The sequence below is a fragment of the Anoplopoma fimbria genome, chromosome 23, assembly GCF_027596085.1.
Source record: "Anoplopoma fimbria isolate UVic2021 breed Golden Eagle Sablefish chromosome 23, Afim_UVic_2022, whole genome shotgun sequence".
NCBI lineage: Eukaryota > Metazoa > Chordata > Actinopteri > Perciformes > Anoplopomatidae > Anoplopoma > Anoplopoma fimbria.
The window spans coordinates 300,094-325,093 of NC_072471.1; the positions used below are offsets into that span (position 1 = coordinate 300,094).

A 25,000-nucleotide genomic window follows, 5' to 3' on the forward strand; every position below is an offset into this window, starting at 1 on the left:
CAACAAAAACCAACAGCAACCAACAACAACCAACAAAAACCAACAGGAACCAACAACAACCAACAACAACCAACAAAAACCAACAAAAACCAACAAAAACCAACAGGAACAAACAACAACCAACAAGAACAAAAAGGAACAACCAACAACAACCAACAAGAACAAATACCAACTAACACCAACCAACACCAACCAACAGGAACCAACAGGGGACAATAAAACCATCAACTACATATTAAAACGATACTGCTCAGATACCAAGCAGGATCTGTATACTGATCCAGATTGTGTTCCTGACCCTGACTCTGATCCTGACCCTAATCCTGACCCTGATCCTGACCCCAGCCTGGAACGTCCTTACCTTCCCCGGTCTGTCGTAGACGCAGCGTGCCGACTTGGCGGAGCAGCCTCCCTGTTTGGTCTGACACGGATCGATGGCCATGCAGACTCGCCCGTCCCCGCTGTAGCCCTCATTACAGGCACACAGGTGCTGGTTTGGACCCGTATGGACACAGGAGGCCTCGGCGTGACAGACCCGCTGGAGACAAGGGTTTATGGCTGAGGAAACAGACATCACTACCTCCTTAATGTCCTCTACAAGACGTCTTAGAGGACAAATCAACTCTTAGATGATGAGAACCGAAACCTCAGGCTAAAATAATGATTAAGTTCCAAAAAGAGAACAAAGTTGACTTCATAAAACATGAATGTAATAATGTGCCTTACAGACTCTAAGCTAACACTGCTGGTGACCAGAGAACAGAGTGGAGGTGATCATGTGACCTGGGAGGTGATCCAGATACAGTTTCATACATCTGCAGCATAAACGCACTGGAGAAGGATTCTCCTTAATATGTAAACGATTATTTATGAGGCGAGAACAATAATAAATGTTGTAGTTTGTTTATGAACTCACATAAACACTGAGCTCCTGATTTTTGATAACCAGGTCGACACTGACACACCAGCTGTCCTGTTAGAGCTTCTTCCATACAACGAGAGTTCTGCTGACAGCCGAGAGACACACACTCAGGGAGCTCTGAAACACAACACAGGTGTCAGCACAGGAAACAGGTGATAACAGAAGGAATAACAGTACAGGAAACAGGTGATGACAGAAGGAATAACAGTACAGGAAACAGGTGATGACAGAAGGAATAACAGTACAGGAAACAGGTGATGACAGAAGGAACAACAGTACAGGAAACAGGTGATGACCGAAGGAATAACAGTACAGGAAACAGGTGATGACAGAAGGAACAACAGTACAGGAAACAGGTGATGACAGAAGGAACAACAGTACAGGAAACAGGTGATGACAGAAGGAACAACAGTACAGGAAACAGGTGATGACAGAAGGAACAACAGTACAGGAAACAGGTGATGACAGAAGGAACAACAGTACAGGAAACAGGTGATGACCGAAGGAATAACAGTACAGGAAACAGGTGATGACAGAAGGAACAACAGTACAGGAAACAGGTGATGACCGAAGGAATAACAGTACAGGAAACAGGTGATGACAGAAGGAACAACAGTACAGGAAACAGGTGATGACAGAAGGAACAACAGTACAGGAAACAGGTGATGACAGAAGGAACAACAGTACAGGAAACAGGTGATGACAGAAGGAATAACAGACACAGTAACAGGACACAGTAACTTTCTAAAGTTCAGTGAATCACAGACTGACCTCGATCACAGTTTGGACCTTTGTATCCGGAGAAACAGGTGCATCTCCCATCGCCTTTTAAACCAGAGTCACACAGACCGTGGACACATGAACACACTGTAGAGACAGAAACCACAGAAGAAGAACACATGAACACACTGTAGAGACAGAAACCACAGAAGAAGAACACATGAACACACTGTAAGTTACCTGAGCTGCAGGTGGGACCATATCGACCAGGTGCACAGTCCTCACAGGCGGTTCCTGCAAAGCCCACCTGAGTTCACCACACACACACACACACACACACACACACACACACACACACACACACACACACACACACACACACACACACACACACACACAGACACAGACACACACACAGAGTACCTTCAGTGACCATAGAACGTATTAAATAATAATAAGAAAACCTCCTCAATGAAATGAAAAGCACCTTAAGAACCCTGAAACACAGAACCACAGTCCAGCAGTGAATGTGTGATCAATAATAATAATAATAATAATAATAATAATAATAATAATACCGTAACCAGAACTATGGCTGTTACTAAACAATAATAATAGTAAATAATATGCTTGTGTTACTAATAACTAAATAAATAATAATAAATAGTAAATAATAACATTCTTGTCTGATTAAATAAATAAATAATATAATAAATAGTAAATAATAGAGTGTGTGTCACCTGACAGCTGCAGGTCCCGTTCCCCTCCCTCAGAACAGACCCCCCGGTTGCTGCAGGGTCGGTCGGCCCGGTCAGGACACTCTGGAACACAAAGGTTGACAGGAAAGCGTCAGCAGAACGTCAGCAGAACGTCAGCAGAGCGTCAGCAGAACGTCAGCAGAGCGTTGTCACAGCGGTGTTTTCATGTTCTCTGACAGGAAACAGATCTTCCTGCTCCTCAGTCTTTATCTTCTGCTCCTCTCTTATCTCCAAACGTCATCACTTCTGACAGCTCATCGGTTTCCTTGTTTCAAACGGGAACCATGAGGAGACATTGGTTCTGGTTCTGCTTAGAGACCTCAGGAGAACCGAGCCGTTAAAGCTCATTAGAACCAAAGAACAAAGGACGGTCCCGATGTTCTAGCTGAATAATATTTTAGCTCACTTTACATGTTAAACAACAGCTCATATGTTAAATCTAAATGTGGTCAAATATTAAATCTATCCATAAATCTGAATTACACGAATGTAATCACTTTAAATCTACATCCAAACGTTGAATCTAAATAATACATGTTTACAATGTTTAATAAACTATGAAATGTCAAATCTAACACTAAAAGTAAAATCTAAATATTAAATGTAAATGATAAATCAAACTATTTTATCTATATAGTAAATTTAAATCTAAATATTAAATATAAATATTAAACCTAAATGTTAAATTCAAATTTAATCCAAATGACTCAGTTTTTTTTTTTTACATATAGACACAAAGTTAACAATAAGCTTACATTGCTTTTGTTTTAAATGTGAAGAGAGTGGACAAAATATTCTAAAATATATTAAATATATTAATCAGAATATCAACATTTGTCTCCCTGTAGCTCACGATCAAGGGTTGCTGGTTTGAATCCCGGGACGCCTGTTGACATGTTTGGTTAGAGTCCGTGTGAGAGCGTCAGCACATTTCTGTCCTGCTGACTGTCGGGAGGAAGGAAGTCCTGGTTCCTGGAGGGCCGAGTGCATCCTGCAGGACTGAACCCGGATCATGTGACAGGAGTCACCTGCTGGCCTCGCCTTAATATATATTAATATTATATTTTATTAGTATTATCACTATCATTATTATTTTTATTATTATTATATTATCATATTTTAATTTCATTCTTTTAGTTTGTATTATTATTATTAAGATAAGGAGAACTTAAAACAGTGGACCCCGGTTCCTCCATCAGAGGAGACCGTTGGTGGATCCATAAAGTTATTGATCATCTCTTCGTTAAAGATGGCGGTTTTGGTTCAACATTTAAAAGTCAACACTTCCTGTCTCGAGTTTTGACTTCAGAGTTATTCCTATTTCAGTATGAAGTATTTTCTGACTCTTTCCTGATCTCACACCTCATTAAGTGTATCAGGTGACCTGATCCCAGTCCTGCTCCTCAGAGGATGAACCCTGCTGTGAACTCACCCATACAGTCTGGACCCCAGAACCCTGGACAGCAGCCGGAGACCTCCACCTCCTTGTAGCACTCGAAGGAGCAGCCGCTGATGGGCAAATTCAGACTGGGCGTCCGGATGTAGTACCTGAACCCAGACAGAACCACAGTCTCTGTGTTGGTGTTTATTATTTATTGTTTATTTATTGATTATTTATTGATTATTGTTTATGTGATTCAATGAGCTCAAAGTCTGGATGGGTTTCTGAAGACCTTTAAGAGGAGGAAGAGAAACTAAACATCTGGATCTGAATGTTATTAATATATATATATATATATACATATATATTCTGAGTGTGTTTGTACACGTTATACTGCCTGTATCAGTGTAGCATGCTTCATCCTGAATGTGTACTTGTGTACTCGCTGAGTGAACCTACTTGCAGTCCTGCGCGGTGGATCTGGGCGTCTGCTGGAATCCAGACAAACACGGCATCAACACGCTGATGCTGCACGAGTGACACGCCGTCCGAGTCCTCAGCACCGTCGAGTTGGAGCAGAAGTTCTGTTCAAAGCAAACATCATCATCAACATCTTCATCATCACCATCATCTTCATCATCTTCATCATCTTCATCATCATCAACATCTTCATCTTCATCATATTGATCATATTCATCATCAACATCTTCATCTTCAACATCTTCATCTTCATCATCATCATCAACATCAACATCAACATCTTCATCTTCATCTTCATCATCATCATCATCAGGTAAAAAAACAATCAGCTGGTTTACTTTCATTAGAAAACATTTTCCTGTTTTCTTTACTGGAAAAACTACAAACCACAACAATAATGAATGAAATCAAGAGATACGTTTTTATTTTAACTTTTCAAATGATGAACTAAATAACCAGAAACACCAGAAACATTAAACATTAGAAACATTAAACACCAGAAACTTCAGAAACATTAGAAACATCAGAAACATCAGAAACATTAAAACATTAAACATCAGAAACATTAAACATCCGCCATGTGACGGATCATAAACAGGAAGTCACTGTGATAACGGTGGTTATCTGCTCCATCTGCTCCACCCAGGAAACACACAGAAACACTCACAGTGGTCCTGGAGGAGAACTGGAGGAGAACTGGAAGAGAACTGGAAGAGAACTGGAAGAGAACTAAATAGCAGCTCAGTTGAAGGATCATTTATGGTATAATAAATAGGCAGAAGAAGAAGAACTTCCTGGAGCTCAGAAACTAAAAATCTAATTTGACTTCAGAAGTTTGTTCAACTTTTCCAAAAACTAAAGAATAAAGAATAAAGAATAAAGAATAAAGAAGATAATTTACCTTTGAAGAAACAGCTGCGGTCGTCTTCATCTTCATCATCGTCATCATCATCAAAGAGACCAACAGCAGCTTCAACCTCCACGCCATGACTTCTGATCTGTGATCAGTCGTCTGTGGAAGTCCTCCTTTAAGCCTCCTCCCCCTCCTCCTCCTCCTCCTCCCCCCTCCTCCTCCCTCCTCCTCCTCCTCCTCCTCCTCCTCCTCCTCCTCCTCCTCACCTCATTTTAACGCTAAATGGTTTTATAATAAATGTAAAACTTTTATTCTGAAAGATGAGAAAATAAAAAACAAACTCAAATCTGAATCATGAAAAACATCAAAGTTAGAAGTTAAAAAGCTGATCCTCCAGAGTGTGTGTGTGTGTGTGTGTGTGTGTGTGTGTGTGTGTGTGTGTGTGTGTGTGTGTGTGTGTGTGTGTGTGTGTGTGTGTGTGTGTGTGTGTGTGATGACGGAGCAGAAAGTATCAGGAAAGAGAAACAGAGTGACAGAATTTTATTTACTGTCCAGGATTTCCTGCTATTCACTACACACACACACACACACACACACACACACACACACACACACACACACACACACACACACACACACACACACACACACACACACACACACACACACACACACACACACACACAGTTGTTTCTGCTGAGTCGTTGTACTAACAGGACAGTGTTTGTTTTCAAGTCATGTTAACGTTTATCATCGTTTACATTATATATATATATATATATATATATATATATATATATATATATATATATATATATATATATACATAATACATATAATATATATATACACATATTATATATTTATATACATATAATACATATAATATATATAATACATGTAATATATATATACACATATTATATATATATATATACATTATATTATATTATTATTAATAAAGCTTTATTGTGGCTTCATATTAATGAATCATCTGTTGATACTTTATCAATTAAAAGTATAAATAAAGATAATTATCATTATCACTAAACAATTCAATGTCTCAAAATAAAGATTCAATAAATGTCTCCAGATCTGATTCAGGATCAGTTCAATGAGTTGAATCAAACCTGATTCATAAACTATAAAATACAGCTCAGCTTTTATGATTAATGTTTTATGTGCAAAGTTTAAATGTTTAATAAGATCAGCTTCATAAGAAAAGTCCACTTTGTTCCGAAGGGGCGCTGCAGCTTCTAATAACAAACACCACTATATACTGTATAGGAATATATATATTCATATATATATTCATATATATATTCATATATATATTCATATAATAAAGAACTAATCAATGTTTCTTTGATTATAACTTACTTTAATATTGATTCAGTTTGTTTGTTTCTTAATTCAAGAAAAAAACTGTTTTCACTCTTTTGAAGTATAATTTAGTCAATATATATAATATAAAATATTCAGTCAGATTATTAATTATTATTATTATTATTATTATTATTATTAACATTAACTCTTCACTATCAATAAAAAACATTTTGTAATTGTTCCATCGTTTTGTTAGTTCATATGATAAACATTTAGGAGTTGAGCTCTTATAATAATCAATAATAAGTTCACATTAAACAACAATATTTGATCCATTTCAACATAAAATCAAACCTTTTATTAAATCATTCTTTAAATGTGGAGGTCTGTCTTCTAAACACGAGTCTGAAACGTGATGTTCTCCTGGTTTCATGTTCCACACTGAGAAAGAAATAATGTAGAATATAGAATATATACATAAGAAAATAAAACGACTGAGTGAGACTGATCTGTGATCAGCTGGACGGACAGACGTTCCTGTCTGTATGTCCAGGTGTGTTCCTGTCTGTATGTCCAGGTGTGTTCCTGTCTTTATGTCCAGGTGTGTTCCTGTCTGTATGTCCAGGTGTGTTCCTGTCTGTATGTCCAGGTGTGTTCCTGTCTGTATGTCCAGGTGTGTTCCTGTCTGTATGTCCAGGTGTGTTCCTGTCTGTATGTCCAGGTGTGTTCCTGTCTTTATGTCCAGGTGTGTTCCGGTCTTTATGTCCAGGTGTGTTCCTGTCTGTATGTCCAGGTGTGTTCCTGTCTGTATGTCCTGTCTGTATGTCCAGGTGTGTTCCTGTCTGTATGTCCAGGTGTGTTCCTGTCTGTATGTCCAGGTGTGTTCCTGTCTGTATGTCCAGGTGTGTTCCTCTGTATGTCTGTATGTCCAGGTGTGTTCCTGTCTGTATGTCCAGGTGTGTTCCTGTCTGTATGTCCAGGTGTGTTCCTGTCTGTATGTCCAGGTGTGTTCCGGTCTTTATGTCCAGGTGTGTTCCTGTCTGTATGTCCAGGTGTGTTCCTGTCTGTATGTCCAGGTGTGTTCCTGTCTGTATGTCCAGGTGTGTTCCTGTCTGTATGTCCAGGTGTGTTCCGGTCTTTATGTCCAGGTGTGTTCCTGTCTTTATGTCCAGGTGTGTTCCGGTCTTTATTTACAGGTGTGCATGTCATTCATGCTCTCGCAGCGTCGGCAGCGGACGTAGCAGCACCAGACAAACTTGCACTCACAGCGTTGGACGTGTCTCACCAGGTGAGTGTTGTATCCTCTGCCGCAGCACAGCAGGACGCAGCTGTCGGAGCCGGTGGACGTCCGGTTGCAGCGGCGTCCTCTGGTGCCGGCGACGCCCCGCCGCCGGTCCTCCAGGCAGTAGTTTGGAGACTTGTTGAAGAAGATGAGCTGGTGCGTGTCAACGGGGAGGTGCCGCTGATCCTTCCTCCTGATCTTCCTCCTCGACCGGTCCGACACCTGAACGCTGCGCTCGTACCGCTCCTTCAGGTACACGCCGACGTGCTCAAACGGCGCCACCGTCTTCCAACACGTCTTCACAGCACAGGATCCGGAGATGCCGTGACAACGACAGTGTGTCGACATCGTCCTGACAATCACCTGAAGGACGGCGATGAAGAGAAGACACAGAGTGAGGTCATGAGGTTTGGACCGATTATCTTTCAAGTCACCTGAACTTACAACCTACACCTGAAATAACGTGTCTCGTTTGGCTCTCACCTGTCGACCCGTCTCACTGTTGTGCTGGTTCATGGTGCTCAGTGTGTATCCCCCGCTGGTCGTCGACATGTTTTTGACAGTGTTGTCAATGAACTTGCGGCTGAACCAGATCCCGTACTGGATGTGGTCCGAGCAACCGCCCCAGTGCCAGCCCTCTGCCGGCGAGCCGCCGCCCTGCAGCCGAGTGTCGCAACCGCACTCCGTCATGTTGCCCTGACTGCAGGAGCGCGTGACGGCGTGGACCAGCCCCGCCGCCATCATCGCGTGGATGAATGCCGTTTCTTTAGTTCCTACAAGACGGGAGAGGGGGTCAGTGTGACATCTGAGGGGGTCAGTGTGACATCAGAGAGGGTCAGTGTGACATCAGAGGGGGTCAGTGTGACATCAGAGGGGGTCAGTGTGACATCAGAGAGGGTCAGTGTGACATCAGAGGGGGTCAGTGTGACATCAGAGGGGGTCAGTGTGACATCAGAGGGGGTCAGTGTGACATCAGAGAGGGCCTTCCATGCATCATCAGGACTAACTAACATTAATACCCATTCATACGCCGCCAATTCATGTCCAGAGTCAGGACCAGAACCTTCCCCGTCAAGACAAACAAGTTCCAAGTCCAAACCAAGTTTAAAATCAAGTCCCAAGTCAAGTCTAACAACACTGAAATCGATTCCCAAGTCCAGGCAAACTAGTTCCAGATAAAATACTAAGTCAAACCCAACAAGATTCAAGTCAAGTCTTAAGTAAAGACCAACAAGCCAAGAGTCAGGGCCAACAAGTTCCGAGTAAAGTTAAGAGTCAAAACTAACAAGTTTCATGTCAAGTCCCGACTAGTGACCAACAAGTTCCCAGTCAAGTCTTAAGTAAAGACCAACAAGCCAAGAGTCAGGGCCAACAAGTTCCAAGTCTTAAGTCACACCCAACAAGTCCCCAGTGAAGACCAACAAGTTCCAAGTCAAGTTACGAGTCAAAACCAACAAGTTCCAAGACTTAAGTCAAGAACAAAAAGCCAAGAGTCAAGACCAACAAGTTCCAAATCACGTTCTGAGTCAGGTCCCATGGGTCCATGGTTTCAGGTCAGTTTTGAATAATGTGGTCGGGTTAAGGAAGAAGAAATAAATAATTTGGTGAGGAGTCTAAATAAAAGTATTAAAACACTAAAGAACAACATGAAACCAGATATATTCATAAACTTCTCTGCTTCTGATTTTACTTATGAAACTGAATCAAAAACTATAATTCAAAGTCAAATACATATCTTGAAGACACTGAATTATAGAATTATCTTTTTTAACTTAATTATGTTGGTTTAAAGCTGCTCTGATTTTCATATAACCGAAACTACTTTTTAGACATAAACAATGTTAAACATAATAAAATCAAAATATGTTTGAAGAACTTTTCAGCTCAGTTTTGACATCCGTCACATTTTCATGTTCTGATCTAAAACATGAAAATGTGCCTCTGAGAAATCATCTGTGCATCTTTTAACATCAAAGTTATTATTATTATTATTATTATTATTATTATTTTTATCATTATTATTATTATATCTCACTGGAGTTTTAAAGAGAATCTTAAAAGAGTATTTTACTGCAGTAAATAAAAGTAAAGTAAGTAAAGGAGGACTTTAGTCGAGCTGAAGTTCATCCTCCAGCTTCACATGAACCATTGCATCATGGGTAATGGTCCTCACCGCTGGTTGACTCGTGTCCGAACACCGAGGCGTCCTCCGTGGTGGAGCAGTTCCACCTCTCGTGTCTGAACTGACTCTGACACTCCTCGATGGCGAGCCGAGCTCCGACCCGGACGCTGGGCAGCAGGAACGGCTTCTTCCGGCACAAGTCCTTCTGTTTGAGGCTGAGATGGACCTCGGTGCAGTCCTGGTCCTGGTCCTGGTCCGGGACGCCCGCCGGGCTCAGACCCAACCACCTATAGGACGACATGGTACTGATCCAGCACATTCCTTTAACCACGTGATGTAATTATATAATATTATATTATCAGGACAATATGATTTTCATATATTTAGTAATAAATGTAAATATTAAGAGCATAGATGAGTTGGATAATTTAGTGGAAACATACTTATTTAAATGATGTTATATATAATATATATATCATGATAATTATATTCTCATAATATACAACAATATAAACATAATCAACAGGCCTAAAATGTAGGATAATAGAAGAACTTGCTGTTTTTGATTGACACATTGTAGAATAATAAAGGGTTGATCAAATAGCACCAGAACATTTATTACAGTTATTAAAGTGGTTTATGATTAATAAAAAGTTTTATTTCTGAGCTTGTGATCTGTTCCATTAAATATGACATCTATAGATTTAGATGCTTTCATATGAAAACAGTTTGATGAACGAGGTGGAACACGTGCTCTGAATTAAAGAGGAGAAACGATCAGAGCACGTGTTCATAATAAAAGAGATAATCTACATTTTACAAGCTTCTGACCTCCAGCTGATGGAGCTCAAACTGAGACTGAATTCATTTCACAATCAAGAATAAAAAGATCAAGTTATTTAACTTGTATTTTCATTTGTGCAGTTTAATACAAAATGTTTTACAGATTTAAATCAGTGTTTGAGCTCTGAAACGGAGAAACTTTAATTATTTTGCCGGTTTATAAATGATAATAATCTATATTATATATATAGATATTAATCTATATTATAACGTAGTTCATGTTCTACAGGAGTAGAACCCTTAAATAGTCTGGTTATAAATTATATAAATCTATATTATATATATATATATATAAATATATATATATATATATAAAAATCTATATTATATATATATATATAAATCTATATTATATATATAGATATTAATCTATATTATATATATATATAAATCTACATTATATATATCTAAATCTATATTATATATATAGATATTAATCAATATTATACATATATAGATATTAATCTACATTATATATATAGATATTACTCTATATTATATATATAGATATTAATCAATATTATACATATATAGATATTAATCTATATTATATATATAGATATTAATCTACATTATATATATAGATATTAATCTATATTATATATAGATATTAATCTATATTATACATATATAGATATTACTCTACATTACATATATAGATATTAATCTACATTATATATATATAGATATTAATCTATATTACATATATAGATATTACTCTACATTATATATATAGATATTACTCTATATTATATATATAGATATTAATCTACATTATATATATAGATATTACTCTATACATTATATATATAGATATTATTAATCTATATTATATATATAGATATTAATCTATTAGATATTAATCTACATTATAGATATTACATATATAGATATTACTCTATATTATACATATATAGATATTAATCTACATTATATATATAGATATTAATCTATATTATATATATAGATATTAATCTACATTATATATATAGATATTAATCTATATTATACATATATTATCTATATTATATATATAGATATTACTCTATATTATATATATAGATATTAATCTATATTATATATATAGATATTAATCTATATTATATATATAGATATTACTCTACATTATATATATAGATATTAATCTATATATAGATATTACTCTATATTACATATATAGATATTATATAGATAGATATTAATCTATATTATATATATAGATATTACTCTACATTACATATATAGATATTACTCTATATTATATATATAGATATTACTCTCTATATTATATATATAGATATTAATCTATATTATATATATAGATATTACTCTACATTATATATATAGATATTAATCTATTATTATATATATAGATATTACTCTACATTATATATATAGATATTAATCTACATTATATATATAGATATTACTCTATATTACATATATAGATATTAATCTACATTATATATATAGATATTACTCTACATATATAGATATTAATCTACATTATATATATAGATATTAGATATTACTCTACATTATATATATAGATATTACTCTACATTATATATATAGATATTACTCTACATTATATATATAGATATTACTCTATATTATATATATAGATATTACTCTACATTATATATATAGATATTACTCTACATTATATATATAGATATTACTCTACATTACATATATAGATATTAATCTACATTATATATATAGATATTACTCTACATTATATATATAGATATTACTCTATATTATATATAGATATTAATCTACATTATATATATAGATATTACTCTACATTATATATATAGATATTACTCTACATTATATATATAGATATTAATCTACATATATATATAGATATTACTCTACATTATTATATATATAGATATTACTCTACATTATATATATAGATATTACTCTACATTATATATATAGATATTACTCTACATTATATATATAGATATTACTCTACATTATATATATAGATATTACTCTACATTATATATATAGATATTACTCTACATTATATATATAGATATTAATCTATATTATATATATAGATATTACTCTATATTATATATATAGATATTACTCTACATTATATATATAGATATTACTCTACATATACTCTACATATATATATATAGATATTACTACATTACATATATAGATATTACTCTATATTACATATATAGATATTACTCTACATTATATATATAGATATTACTCTATATTATATATATAGATATTACTCTACATTATATATATAGATATTACTCTACATTATATATATAGATATTACTCTATATTATATATATAGATATTACTCTACATTATATATATAGATATTACTCTACATTACATATATAGATATTACTCTACATTATATATATAGATATTACTCTATATTATATATATAGATATTACTCTACATTACATATATATATATAGATATTACTCTACATTATATATATAGATATTACTCTACATTATATATATAGATATTACTCTACATTACATATATAGATATTACTCTACATTATATATATAGATATTACTCTATATTATATATATAGATATTACTCTACATTATATATATAGATATTACTCTATATTATATATATATAGATATTATACATTATATATATATTAATCTACATTATATATATAGATATTACTCTACATTATATATATAGATATTACTCTACATTATATATATATTACTCTATATTATATATATAGATATTACTCTATATTATATATATAGATATTACTCTACATTATATATATAGATATTACTCTACATTATATATATAGATATTAATCTACATTACATATATAGATATTACTCTATATTATATATATAGATATTACTCTACATTATATATATAGATATTACTCTACATTATATATATAGATATTAATCTATTACATATATAGATATTACTCTACATTATATATATAGATATTACTCTACATTATATATATAGATATTACTCTATATTATATATATAGATATTACTCTACATTATATATATAGATATTAATCTACATTATATATATAGATATTACTCTACATTACATATATAGATATTACTCTATATATAGATATTACTCTACATTATATATATAGATATTACTCTACATTACATATATATATTACTCTACATTATATATATAGATATTACTCTATATTATATATATAGATATTACTCTATTACATTATATATATAGATATTACTCTACATTATATATATAGATATTACTCTACATTATATATATAGATATTACTCTATATTATATATATAGATATTACTCTACATTATATATATAGATATTAATCTATATTATATATATAGATATTACTCTATATTATATATATAGATATTACTCTATATTATATATATATATAGATATTACTCTATATTATATATATAGATATTACTCTACATTATATATATAGATATTACTCCTTCCATAGTCCGGTTATAAATGATATAAATCTACATTATATATATAGATATAAGTATATATCGGGTTAGGGGTTAGGTTCTACTCCTGTAGAACCCTCCCATGGTCCGGTTCTCTGGTTCTACTCCTGTAGAACCCTCCCATGGTCCGGTTCTCTGGTTCTACTCACATCCAGGAGTCTGAGCATCGCAGTGGGCCGGCGCACAGCAGCAGCAGGCTCAGGCTCAGGGTGCAGCAGCTCCGTGGCTCCTCAGCACATCCGGGACCCGGTGACACATGTGTCCAGGACTCACAGCCGGACAGCTCCGTGTCTCCAGGAGACAAACAGGAGACCTCATCTGGTCAGCACCGGGCAACTGACAAACAGGAGACCGGGACAAACAGTGACAACCAGGAGACAAACAGGAGACCCAGGAGACAAACAGGAGACAACCAGGAGACAACCAGGGAGTCCAGGAGGGTCCTGAGGAGACAACCAGGAGACAACCAGGAGACAATTGGACGGACAGAAGGACCAGGAGACAACCAGGAGACAACCAGGAGACAACCAGGAGACAAACAGGAGACAACCAGGAGACAACCAGGAGACAAACAGGAGACAACCAGGAGACAACCAGGAGACAAACAGGAGACCCCAAACACCAGATATTATAATCATAACGTTATGAAGCAAAAGTTAGTTTGTCTCATTTTCACATTATGACCAAAATGAAGTTACATGTAAAGTGATGATAAAATACAGAGGGAGACCGCAGGTTAACAACTCTTAGTTTTATGATACTTATTACTTTTATGACAAAGGATATATTAAAATGTATAAAACAAATATCTACACAGTTTAAAAAACAAAGGTGAAAGTTTAGGTAGAAAAAACATCTGATATGAGATTCTTGAACATTCATGGAATACATTGAAGAAAGAAAAACTAAATAAAGATTTCCATTTGTCACAGTTGTGTTTGTTATTGATTAATTGTGTTTGTGTGTTTTAGCTTTCTGGTAAACATATTCATTTAAATATATTTTAAAGAGCAGAGGAGAATCACAACATTCATATAAATGTTCATATATTCTATTTTCCAGCTTGTAAACATGTTTAGAGATAAAGGTACAATATACATCTGTAGAAAAATATAGACACATTAGCAGAGAATCAATAAGACTTTCTTTTACATGATCAACAGTTATCATCAAATCTTTGGTTCTGAATATTATTTGATATACAAAATAAAGTCAATACTGAGGTTTATACATATAAATATATATATGGAAGAGGCAAAGAGGATGACCTGGGTTAGAGAGTCGGACGTTAGTCATTAAATTAAATCAGATATTAGCCTCTATAATATGACCGAGGATGTTCCTCTACAGAAACATACAGGAAAAGCCTAGTAAGTATGCACAAGAGACTAGTTACTGTAGACAAAGCCTAGTAAGTATGCACAAGAGACTAGTTACTGTAGACAAAACCTAGTAAGTATGCACAAGAGACTAGTTACTGTAGACAAAACCTAGTAAGTATGCACAAGAGACTAGTTACTGTAGACAAAACATAGTAAGTATGCATCAGAGACTAGTTACTGTAGACAAAACCTAGTAAGTATGCACAAGAGACTAGTTACTGTAGACAAAACCTAGTAAGTATGCACAAGAGACTAGTTACTGTAGACAAAACCTAGTAAGTATGCACAAGAGACTAGTTACTGTAGACAAAACATAGTAAGTATGCACAAGAGACTAGTTATTGTACACAGAACCTAGTAAGTATGCATCAGAGACTAGTTATCGTTCACTAAACATAGTAAGTATGCATCAGGGACTAGTTATCGTTCACTAAACGTAGCTGTGCATTACAAACTAATTAGCATGCATCACAAACTAGTTTGTATGCATACAAAACTAGTTAGTATGCATAAGAAACTAGTGAGTCTGCCCCAGAAACTAGAAAGTATGCCTCCCAAACTAGTTGCTCCACATGGTAACTAGTAAGTATATATCAGATACTAGCTTATATGCAAAACATAATAGTTGGTACATTATTTAATCTAGCTAGCAAACATCGGAATCTCTAAAGTATGCACCAGAGGCAAGTTAGTATGCGTAAGAACTAGTAAGTATGCATCAAAAAATAGTCACTATGCGTATTACAGTAGCTTGTATGCATAAGAACTTGTTTTATGCACAAAAACGTGTTGGTATGCATACGAAACTAGTTTGCATCAAAAATGAGTAAGTATGAACCCGAAACTAGTTAGTATGCATTGCAAACTAGTTAGTATGCATAATAACTAGCTACTTTGCACAAGTAACTAGTCTACATAACAAACTAGTTCTTATGCATCATAAATGTGTGAGAATGTATACAAACTATTACATATGCATAAACTTGTTTATATGCATATGAAACTAGTTAGTATGCATCAAAAACTTGTTAATGTGTGTAAGAAAGTAGCTAGTGTGCACTGAAACTGGCAAGTGAGCTTTGGACTAGACAAAACTAGTTATACTCTACTCTAATACTAGTTAGTGAAGATCAGAAACCAGCTGATGCATTTGAAGCTAACTTGTGTGCATTAAGAACTAGTTATCACTAATTATTACCAAAAAACAAGACCAACCTCTACAAACAAGCTAAAGTTCAGCGTAGTGCACAAGAAGGAAGTCAATTCAGATTATAATCTATGGTTTCTGGTGATTTTGTGTCTCTTATGGTTTTGCATAGAACAATGTGTAAAGATACTGTTTGTTTTCACCTTTGACCTTAAAGTCTGGATGGTTTTTTTGTCACTTTTAGAACTTGTTGAGAATCAAAACAAAATAAGTAAAGTACTTGTCAAAGTACAAAGTACAATCAAATTACAATCAAATTACAATCAAAGTACAAAGTACAATCAAAGTACAATCAAAGTACAATCACACCTTCAAGTCCACCTGGAGAGGAAAAGTGGAAAATGTTTCAGCTTTCAGTCTTTTTCTTTCTTTTCATCTTTCAGCACCGTAACCCTGCTGACCTTCACACAAACACAAACACACACACACACACACACACACACACACACACACACACACACACACACTCTCTCTCAATTGTTCAGTTTCTGGTTTTGGGACACAGGCGGCTCAGCAGGATCTCAGAGTACACCTGGTTCACTGGTCCTCTCACGTGATAGGACGAAGCTTTAGGCCACGCCTCCTGGTCTGTGTCTTGCAGTACTGATTGGCTACTGAGTTTAGGTCCAGTTCTGGTGGATCTGGTCGTGTTGGTTGTGGACGTTGTGTCCTCTGAAAGCCTGGAGGACCAAAACTTCCCCACCTGTTACAGCAGAAGAAGAGTCAGCAGATGATGTTAATGAGGTTCATAGATACGTGTTGACAACTCACAAAACAGTATTCATGAAATACCTGAATACCTAACGAGTCGGTATATGAAACTACTAAAACCAATTATTTATCAATAAAAATACCATCTTTCATTTTAGTTATTAAAGTTTATTCAGCCACGTTGAGATTGAAGAGAAGAGGACCCAGAGTTGTACTTTGAGGAATTCCCTGTCAGGTCTGGTTCCTCATATCATGTTTATTAAGTGATGGATCAATAAAGTTATTAAGATCTGATTCATAAACTGCGTTACCTCATGGAAGTGGCAGGCACATCGTCCCTGCAGGAACTCTTTGTATCGACCCATCGTGATGCTGAATGTGTCGATCACCTCGTACCCATGATGCTTTGCTGTGGTGATGATGTTCTGGTTCTCTCTGTAGAGATCCTGAATCTCTTTCTGAAAGAACAGATCCATGTGAAGAGGGAGCATCTTTAATTCCTTCAGAGTACAGAAGAGCTCTTAAACGAGGTGCCGGACAGGAAACAGAAACATACCAGACTGAGAGACCGGACCCCGTCTACAGGAAGATGGAAACCCATCCCCAAGGACTTCACCAGCACCAGGACATCACCAAGAGACTCTCTGAGGAGGAGAAGGAGGATATTTAATCTACAGAACTGAACCGCTGGAGTTCCAGGGCTTCACCACTGAAGAGATGAAGCTGCTTGGAAGCATCAGTTCAGTCAAAACCCCCTGTAAAAAAGTTCTAACAGGAGTTCCACAGGGATCAGTTCTAGATCCTCTGGTTTTGAGCCTCTGGGTGGATATGAACCTGTATGCTGATGACACTGTTCTTTAAATATGATCAAATAGCAAAGAAGGTCCAAAGCAAATGTGGTTCCTTATTCATGGTCCCAGGGTTCCCACTCTGTCCAGGGGGTTCCAGGACTTTTAGTACATTTTCAGTGATGATCTAGCTTCTATAACATACAGGTAAACACACACTAATACATTCCCTCAGTGGACGTCTATGGCGAGAACTTATCTATGAAATTATTTCTTAAACAATAAAGTATGAAAGATAATGCAAACACACCTGCAGATGAAGCTAGTGAGCACGTCACCGTTAGCAACTGAACCAAACATGCTAGCCTCGTTCCATGTGACGTGACTACGGAGTGTGTTCACAGCTTTCCCATTAACTACCATTTGAAAATAATAACTTTATTGATCTTCTGACTTTTCATCTAGCGCCATCATCAGGTCAACATGTTAATGAGTCCAGTTCTTTATGACTAAATACCTGCAGAACTACAGACATCCATCAGCTGGACTCTGTTTACTGATGGTTAGCTAACATTAGCATACTAAAAAATAATAACAACTTTCTGTTAAAATCTTGTGTTCAAATAATCAGTCTGTCAAAGGATTTAGCAAAAATACAGCATTTATGTGTTTTATGCTGTATCTCATCTTAATAAAACACCCAAAATGTCTTAAATATTCTAATATTCTATTCTAAGTATGTTCAGTGAAATAAAAATGAATTTTAAAGTCGGACTTGATTGTAAGTTATGACTTGCGGTTTTATTGTATGAGTCAGCTGCTCACCTGTTCAGCACCTCTCTGACCGTCCTCAGGTGATTGGTGTTGAGCCACTGGACTCCTCCCACCACCAAGACGGTCCGGTTACAGTTCACCAGAGGTCGTGACCTTCAGGGAGAAAACTCATGAGCATGAGAACGTCACCTGTCCTCTGATTAGCTCTCCAGCTGTGTCCCCTCTCACCTGTCGATCAGCTGCAGCAGAGCCTGTCTGAAGGTGGGCCTCTGGTTCTTCTCCAACCAGAACTGAGGATAATACGAGTAGCTGACCAGAGTCCGGCCCCCGTTCAGGTTCCCGTAGACCAGCGTGTCGTGAGCTTTCCCCCAGTCCTCCAGACTGGAGTTCAACCGCTCCATCAGGAAGTACATCATCCCACGATTGGTGGAGTCGCCGATAAACAACACCTGAGGAGAGACGGGAGGAATCAGACTCCTGACCAGGGTTAGACCAGGTGTTGGACCAGGTGTTGGACCAGGTGTGGACCAGGTGTTGGACCAGGTGTTGGACTAGGTTTAGACCAGGTGTTAGACCAGGTGTTGGACTAGGTTTAGACCAGGTGTTGGACCAGGTGTTGGACCAGGTTTTGGACCAGGTGTTAGACCAGGTGTTGGACCAGGTGTTGGACCAGGTGTTAGACCAGGTGTTGGACTAGGTTTAGACCAGGTGTTAGACCAGGTGTTAGACCAGGTGTTGGACCAGGTGTTAGACCAGGTGTTGGACTAGGTTTAGACCAGGTGTTGGACTAGGTTTAGACCAGGTTTTAGACCAGGTGTTAGACCAGGTGTTAGACCAGGTGTTAGACCAGGTTTTAGACCAGGTTTTAGACCAGGTGTTGGACCAGGTGTTGGACCAGGTGTTGGACCAGGTGTTGGACTAGGTTTAGACCAGGTTTTAGACCAGGTGTTGGACTAGGTTTAGACCAGGTTTTAGACCAGGTGTTGGACCAGGTGTTGGACCAGGTGTTGGACCAGGTTTTGGACCAGGTGTTAGACCAGGTGTTAGACCAGGTGTTGGACCAGGTGTTAGACCAGGTGTTGGACCAGGTGTTAGACCAGGTGTTAGACCAGGTGTTGGACCAGGTGTTGGACTAGGTTTAGACCAGGTTTTAGACCAGGTGTTAGACCAGGTTTTAGACCAGGTGTTAGACCAGGTGTTGGACCAGGTGTTGGACCAGGTGTTGGACCAGGTGTTGGACCAGGTGTTGGACCAGGTGTTGGACCAGGTGTTGGACCAGGTGTTGGACTAGGTTTAGACCAGGTGTTGGACTAGGTTTTAGACCAGGTGTTAGACCAGGTTTTAGACCAGGTGTTAGACCAGGTGTTAGACCAGGTGTTAGACCAGGTGTTAGACCAGGTGTTTCAATCAATAAATGTTTCATCTGAGCTAACGTCACCTTCCTGTCCGTCAGACAGTCTTGCAGAAGGGGGCGATCCACCAACGGGTGATAACAGCTGTCTGGTTGCCAGGCAACCTCCCTCCAATCACACGTCCTGTTGTCAGAACAGCTGAGACACGGAACCACCCACCGACCTGAGACAGACAGGTGAGACAGACAGGTGAGACAAAGAGACAGACAGGTGAGACAGAGAGACAGACAGGTGAACTCAGTGGTGGAATGAACTCCCCACTGACGTCAGGACAGCAGAGTCGCTGCCCATCTTCAGGCGCAGGCTGAAAACTCACCTCTTCAGGAAGTACTACCCTGAGCCTTCCTCGTAGCGCTTATGGCACTCGTATTAGTTGCTGCACTTACTGTATTCGTATCAGTTCGCTGCACTTATTGAATTTGTATTTGTTTTACTGCACTTATCCTATTCGTAGTAGTTTGTAGCACTTACTATATTCGGATTAGTCTGTTGCAATTATTGTTTTCGTAGTAATCTGCCTCTGCACTATACTTTTGCTCTGGCTTATACTTTGAGATGCTTGTTTAAGAAAGGAGATGCACTTATGACTTCTGGTGACTAGTAGTTCTCTTGAATACCTATGTTGAATACACTTCCTGTAAGTCGCTTTGGATAAAAGCGTCTGCTAAATGACTGTAATGTAATGTAATGTAATGTGAGACAAAGAGACAGGCAGGTGAGACAGAGAGACAGACAGGTGAGACAAAGAGACAGGCAGGTGAGACAGAGAGACAGACAGGTGAGACAGTATAGTTAAACTACATTATCACACTAATCCATCCAAATGTAACAAATAAGAAAGTGAAAGTGTCATTGTGTCTTCACAGGGGACAGGAAGTGACATCACACCTGGTTCATGTCCTGAGCTGCAGGTCTGAAGTGAACCCTGAAGTGGACTCTGAGTCCTGATGAGAGGCTGGAGACCACAAGACCGACCAGGCTGAACCAGCAGACCACAGTCCTGAGAGACACAGAGGACAGGAGGGTCTGCAGGTGAGACTCGTTAACAGAACATTTACATTAATAACATTTAGTTTTATTAATATATATATACATATGTATACATATATATATATATACATATGTATGTATATATATACATATATATACATACATATGTATATATATATACATATGTGTGTGTATATATACATATGTGTGTGTATATATACATATGTGTGTATATATATATATATATATATATATATATATATATATATCCATCCATCCATCTTCCGTAACCTGCTTATCCAGTTAAGGGTTGCAGGGGTGCTGGAGCCGATCTCAGCTGTCAATGGGTAAGACAGGGTTCACCTGGACAGGGTTCACCTGGACTGGGTTCACCTGGGACGGGGTTCACCTGGACAGGTCGCCAGTCTGTCACAGGGCTGTATACATATATATGTATATATATATATACATATATATGTATATATATATATATATATATATATATATATATATATATATATATATATATATATATATATGTATATATATATATAGTATACCTATATATAACATGTTTCATTTGAACAGTCTCAGAGTTTACTAAATGAAGACGATTTCTTTGGTTTAAAAACTTCTCTTCTTTTTTAATTAGTGTTCTTCTTCTTCTTCTTCTTCTTCTTCTTCTTTCTTCTTCTTCTTCTTCTCTTGTGTCACAGATCTCCAGCGGGCGTCCTCCTCTCCTGGTCGGAGGTCAAAGGTCAAATAAACCCATCCGCCTCACCTTAGTGCCCCGTGGGAGCCGCCACGTCTGGCCCCGACTTCAGAGCGGCCGCCGTCCCACACACACACACACACACACACACACACACACACACACACACACACACACACACACACACACACACACACACACACACACACACACACACACACACACACACATACACACACATCCTCCTCCTCTTCTTCTTCTTCTTCTGCAGGTTTCGTCGCGGGGCCGTCACATTCTGCATGCCGGCGTCTCAGTTCACAACAAAGTGAGGAAAGAAAACTTAACAGGGATTTTCTTGTTCGTACCTGAGCTCAGAGTCAGGGCTCAAACACGCGGGACGCTGGTCTGAGAGCAGCGCCGCTGAGCCACCGCAGCACAACACAGAACGCCGACACCCACTGAGGACAGCAAACACACCACCACCCGCTTTCATCACACAAACAGGACCGACCAGGGACGAGGACCCAGAGACCAAGACCCAGAGACCAAGACCTAGAGACCAGGACCTAGAGACCAAGACCCAGAGACCAAGACCTAGAGACCAAGACCCAGAACACTACACCTAGTGACAAAGACCTAGAGACCAAGACCTAGAGACCAAGACCTAGAGACCAGGACCTAGAGACCAGGACCCAGAGACCAAGACCTAGAGACCAAGACCTAGAGACCAGGACCCAGAGACCAAGACCTAGAGACCAAGACCTAGAGACCAAGACCGAGAACACTACACCTAGAGACAAAGACCAAGAGACCAAGACCCAGAGACCAGGACCTAGAGACAAAGACCAAGAGACCAAGACCCAGAGACCAGGACCTAGAGACCAAGACCCAGAACACTACACCTAGAGACAAAGACCCAAAGACCAGGACCCAGAGACCAAGACCCAGAGACCAAGACCTAGAGACCAAGACCCAGAGACCAAGACCTAGAGACCAAGACCCAGAGACCAAGACCTAGAGACCAAGACCCAGAGACCAAGACCCAGAGACCAAGACCTAGAGACCAAGACCAAGACCCAGAGACCAGGACCTAGAGACCAAGACCCAGAGACCAAGACCTAGAGACCAAGACCCAGAGACCAAGACCCAGAGACCAAGACCCAGAGACCAAGACCTAGAGACCAAGACCTAGAGACCAAGACCTAGAGACCAAGACCTAGAGACCAAGACCCAGAGACCAAGACCCAGAGACCAAGACCTAGAGACCAAGACCCAGAGACCAAGACCTAGAGACCAAGACCCAGAGACCAAGACCCAGAGACCAAGACCCAGAGACCAAGACCCAGAGACCAAGACCCAGAGACCCAGACCTAGAGGCCAAGACCTAGAGACCAAGACCCAGAGACCAAGACCCAGAGACCAAGACCCAGAGACCAAGACCTAGAGACCAGGACCCACAGACCAAGACCTAGAGACCAAGACCTAGAGACCAAGACCCAGAGACCAAGACCTAGAGACCCAGACCTAGAGACCAAGACCTAGAGACCAAGACCCAGAACACTACACCTAGTGACAAAGACCTAGAGACGAAGACCTAGAGACCAGGACCTAGAGACCAGGACCCAGAGACCAAGACCTAGAGACCAAGACCTAGAGACCAGGACCCAGAGACCAAGACCTAGAGACCAAGACCGAGAACACTACACCTAGAGACAAAGACCAAGAGACCAAGACCCAGAGACCAGGACCTAGAGACAAAGACCAAGAGACCAAGACCTAGAGACCAGGACCTAGAGACCAAGACCCAGAACACTACACCTAGAGACAAAGACCCAAAGACCAGGACCCAGAGACCAAGACCCAGAACACTACACCTAGAGACAAAGACCAAGAGACCAAGACCTAGAGACCAGGACCCAGAGACCAAGACCCAGAACACTATACATAGAGACAAAGACCAAGAGACCAAGACCAAGACACCAGGACCTAGAGACCAGGACCCAGGACACTACACCCCGATACCAAGACCCAGAACACTAGACCCAGACACCAGGACCTAGAGACCAGGACCCAGGACACTACACCTAGAGACAAAAACCCAGAGACCTAGACCAAAAACTAATGACTCAGAGACCAGGACCTAGAGACCAGGACCTAGAGACCAGGACCCAGGACACTAGACCCAGAGACCAGGACCCAGGACACTAGACCCAGAGACCAGGGCCTTTGTAACTTTTGATAGTCAAATATAAGAACATCATCAGTTTAATGTTCTGTAAATGGAGATCTGATGTTAAAGACTGGATCATAATCTGGATTAAGACGTTGGATAATAAAACCTTCTGCAGACTAAAAACAAAAAAGAAAAGAAAGAGAAGTTTAATCCTGCAGAGACTGAAACGGGAAGAAATAAGGAATCAAAAGATCTGACTTTTATTTTGAAGGTGAGATTGGTCAGAGTTGAATCTATTGTGATCAGATTCACTCAAAGAGTCAGAGAGGCTTTAAAACATTAAACGTCCTCCTTAAGTTCAGAGACTCTTTGAGTGTTACGCTGCCACCTGCTGGTTCACCTGCAGCTCTGCAGCACCAATGAAGAAGAAGAATGAATCATAATGAATCAGTCACATCACAGCTCAGCTGATGTAGAATCAGGTTCTATGACCTCATCAGACACCACCTGACATCACATCCTGCCCCGCCCACAGCCCAGCAGCCAATAGGAGAGCAGCTGACCCACCTGCACGAAGCCGCAGGTCACGTGATCCCCGAACATGGGCAGGCTGGGCCGGCTCTCTCGGTACACGTGGACGGTGTAGATCGTCATGACG

General features: G+C 38.4%; 3 protein-coding genes across 3 annotated transcripts in view; all 3 read right to left on the reverse strand.

The window, feature by feature from the left end:
- Positions 1 to 5,246, reverse strand: part of stab2 (stabilin 2) — a 35,009-nt gene extending 29,763 nt beyond the window's left edge. The window contains exons 1-9 of the mRNA XM_054625033.1: positions 5,163 to 5,246; positions 4,241 to 4,365; positions 3,833 to 3,948; positions 2,388 to 2,463; positions 2,130 to 2,139; positions 1,883 to 1,949; positions 1,694 to 1,789; positions 917 to 1,039; positions 362 to 558 (exon numbers count right to left, since the gene is read on the reverse strand). Of these exons, the coding sequence (XP_054481008.1) occupies positions 362 to 558; positions 917 to 1,039; positions 1,694 to 1,789; positions 1,883 to 1,949; positions 2,130 to 2,139; positions 2,388 to 2,463; positions 3,833 to 3,948; positions 4,241 to 4,365; positions 5,163 to 5,213 (861 nt within the window). The 5' untranslated portion in view covers positions 5,214 to 5,246. The remainder of the gene's footprint in view (positions 1 to 361; positions 559 to 916; positions 1,040 to 1,693; positions 1,790 to 1,882; positions 1,950 to 2,129; positions 2,140 to 2,387; positions 2,464 to 3,832; positions 3,949 to 4,240; positions 4,366 to 5,162) is intronic.
- A 2,139-nt stretch (positions 5,247 to 7,385) lies between these two features.
- On the reverse strand, positions 7,386 to 16,746 carry wnt16 (wingless-type MMTV integration site family, member 16). The gene is made up of 5 exons (XM_054625035.1): positions 16,737 to 16,746; positions 14,343 to 14,511; positions 9,896 to 10,131; positions 8,206 to 8,495; positions 7,386 to 8,085 (listed from the first exon to the last, which is right to left on the reverse strand). The coding sequence occupies exons 1-5, from the start codon at positions 16,744 to 16,746 to the stop codon at positions 7,627 to 7,629; spliced, it is 1,164 nt and encodes a 387-aa protein (XP_054481010.1). The 3' UTR covers positions 7,386 to 7,626.
- The window catches only part of cped1 (cadherin-like and PC-esterase domain containing 1), a 20,728-nt gene continuing 10,698 nt past the window's right edge, over positions 14,971 to 25,000 (reverse strand). Inside the window, exons 14-21 of the mRNA XM_054624984.1 lie at positions 24,910 to 25,000; positions 21,356 to 21,467; positions 20,494 to 20,630; positions 19,284 to 19,504; positions 19,107 to 19,208; positions 18,050 to 18,137; positions 17,805 to 17,951; positions 14,971 to 17,485 (exon numbers count right to left, since the gene is read on the reverse strand). The exon at positions 24,910 to 25,000 is cut by the window's right edge and continues 78 nt beyond it. Of these exons, the coding sequence (XP_054480959.1) occupies positions 17,264 to 17,485; positions 17,805 to 17,951; positions 18,050 to 18,137; positions 19,107 to 19,208; positions 19,284 to 19,504; positions 20,494 to 20,630; positions 21,356 to 21,467; positions 24,910 to 25,000 (1,120 nt within the window). The 3' untranslated portion in view covers positions 14,971 to 17,263. The remainder of the gene's footprint in view (positions 17,486 to 17,804; positions 17,952 to 18,049; positions 18,138 to 19,106; positions 19,209 to 19,283; positions 19,505 to 20,493; positions 20,631 to 21,355; positions 21,468 to 24,909) is intronic.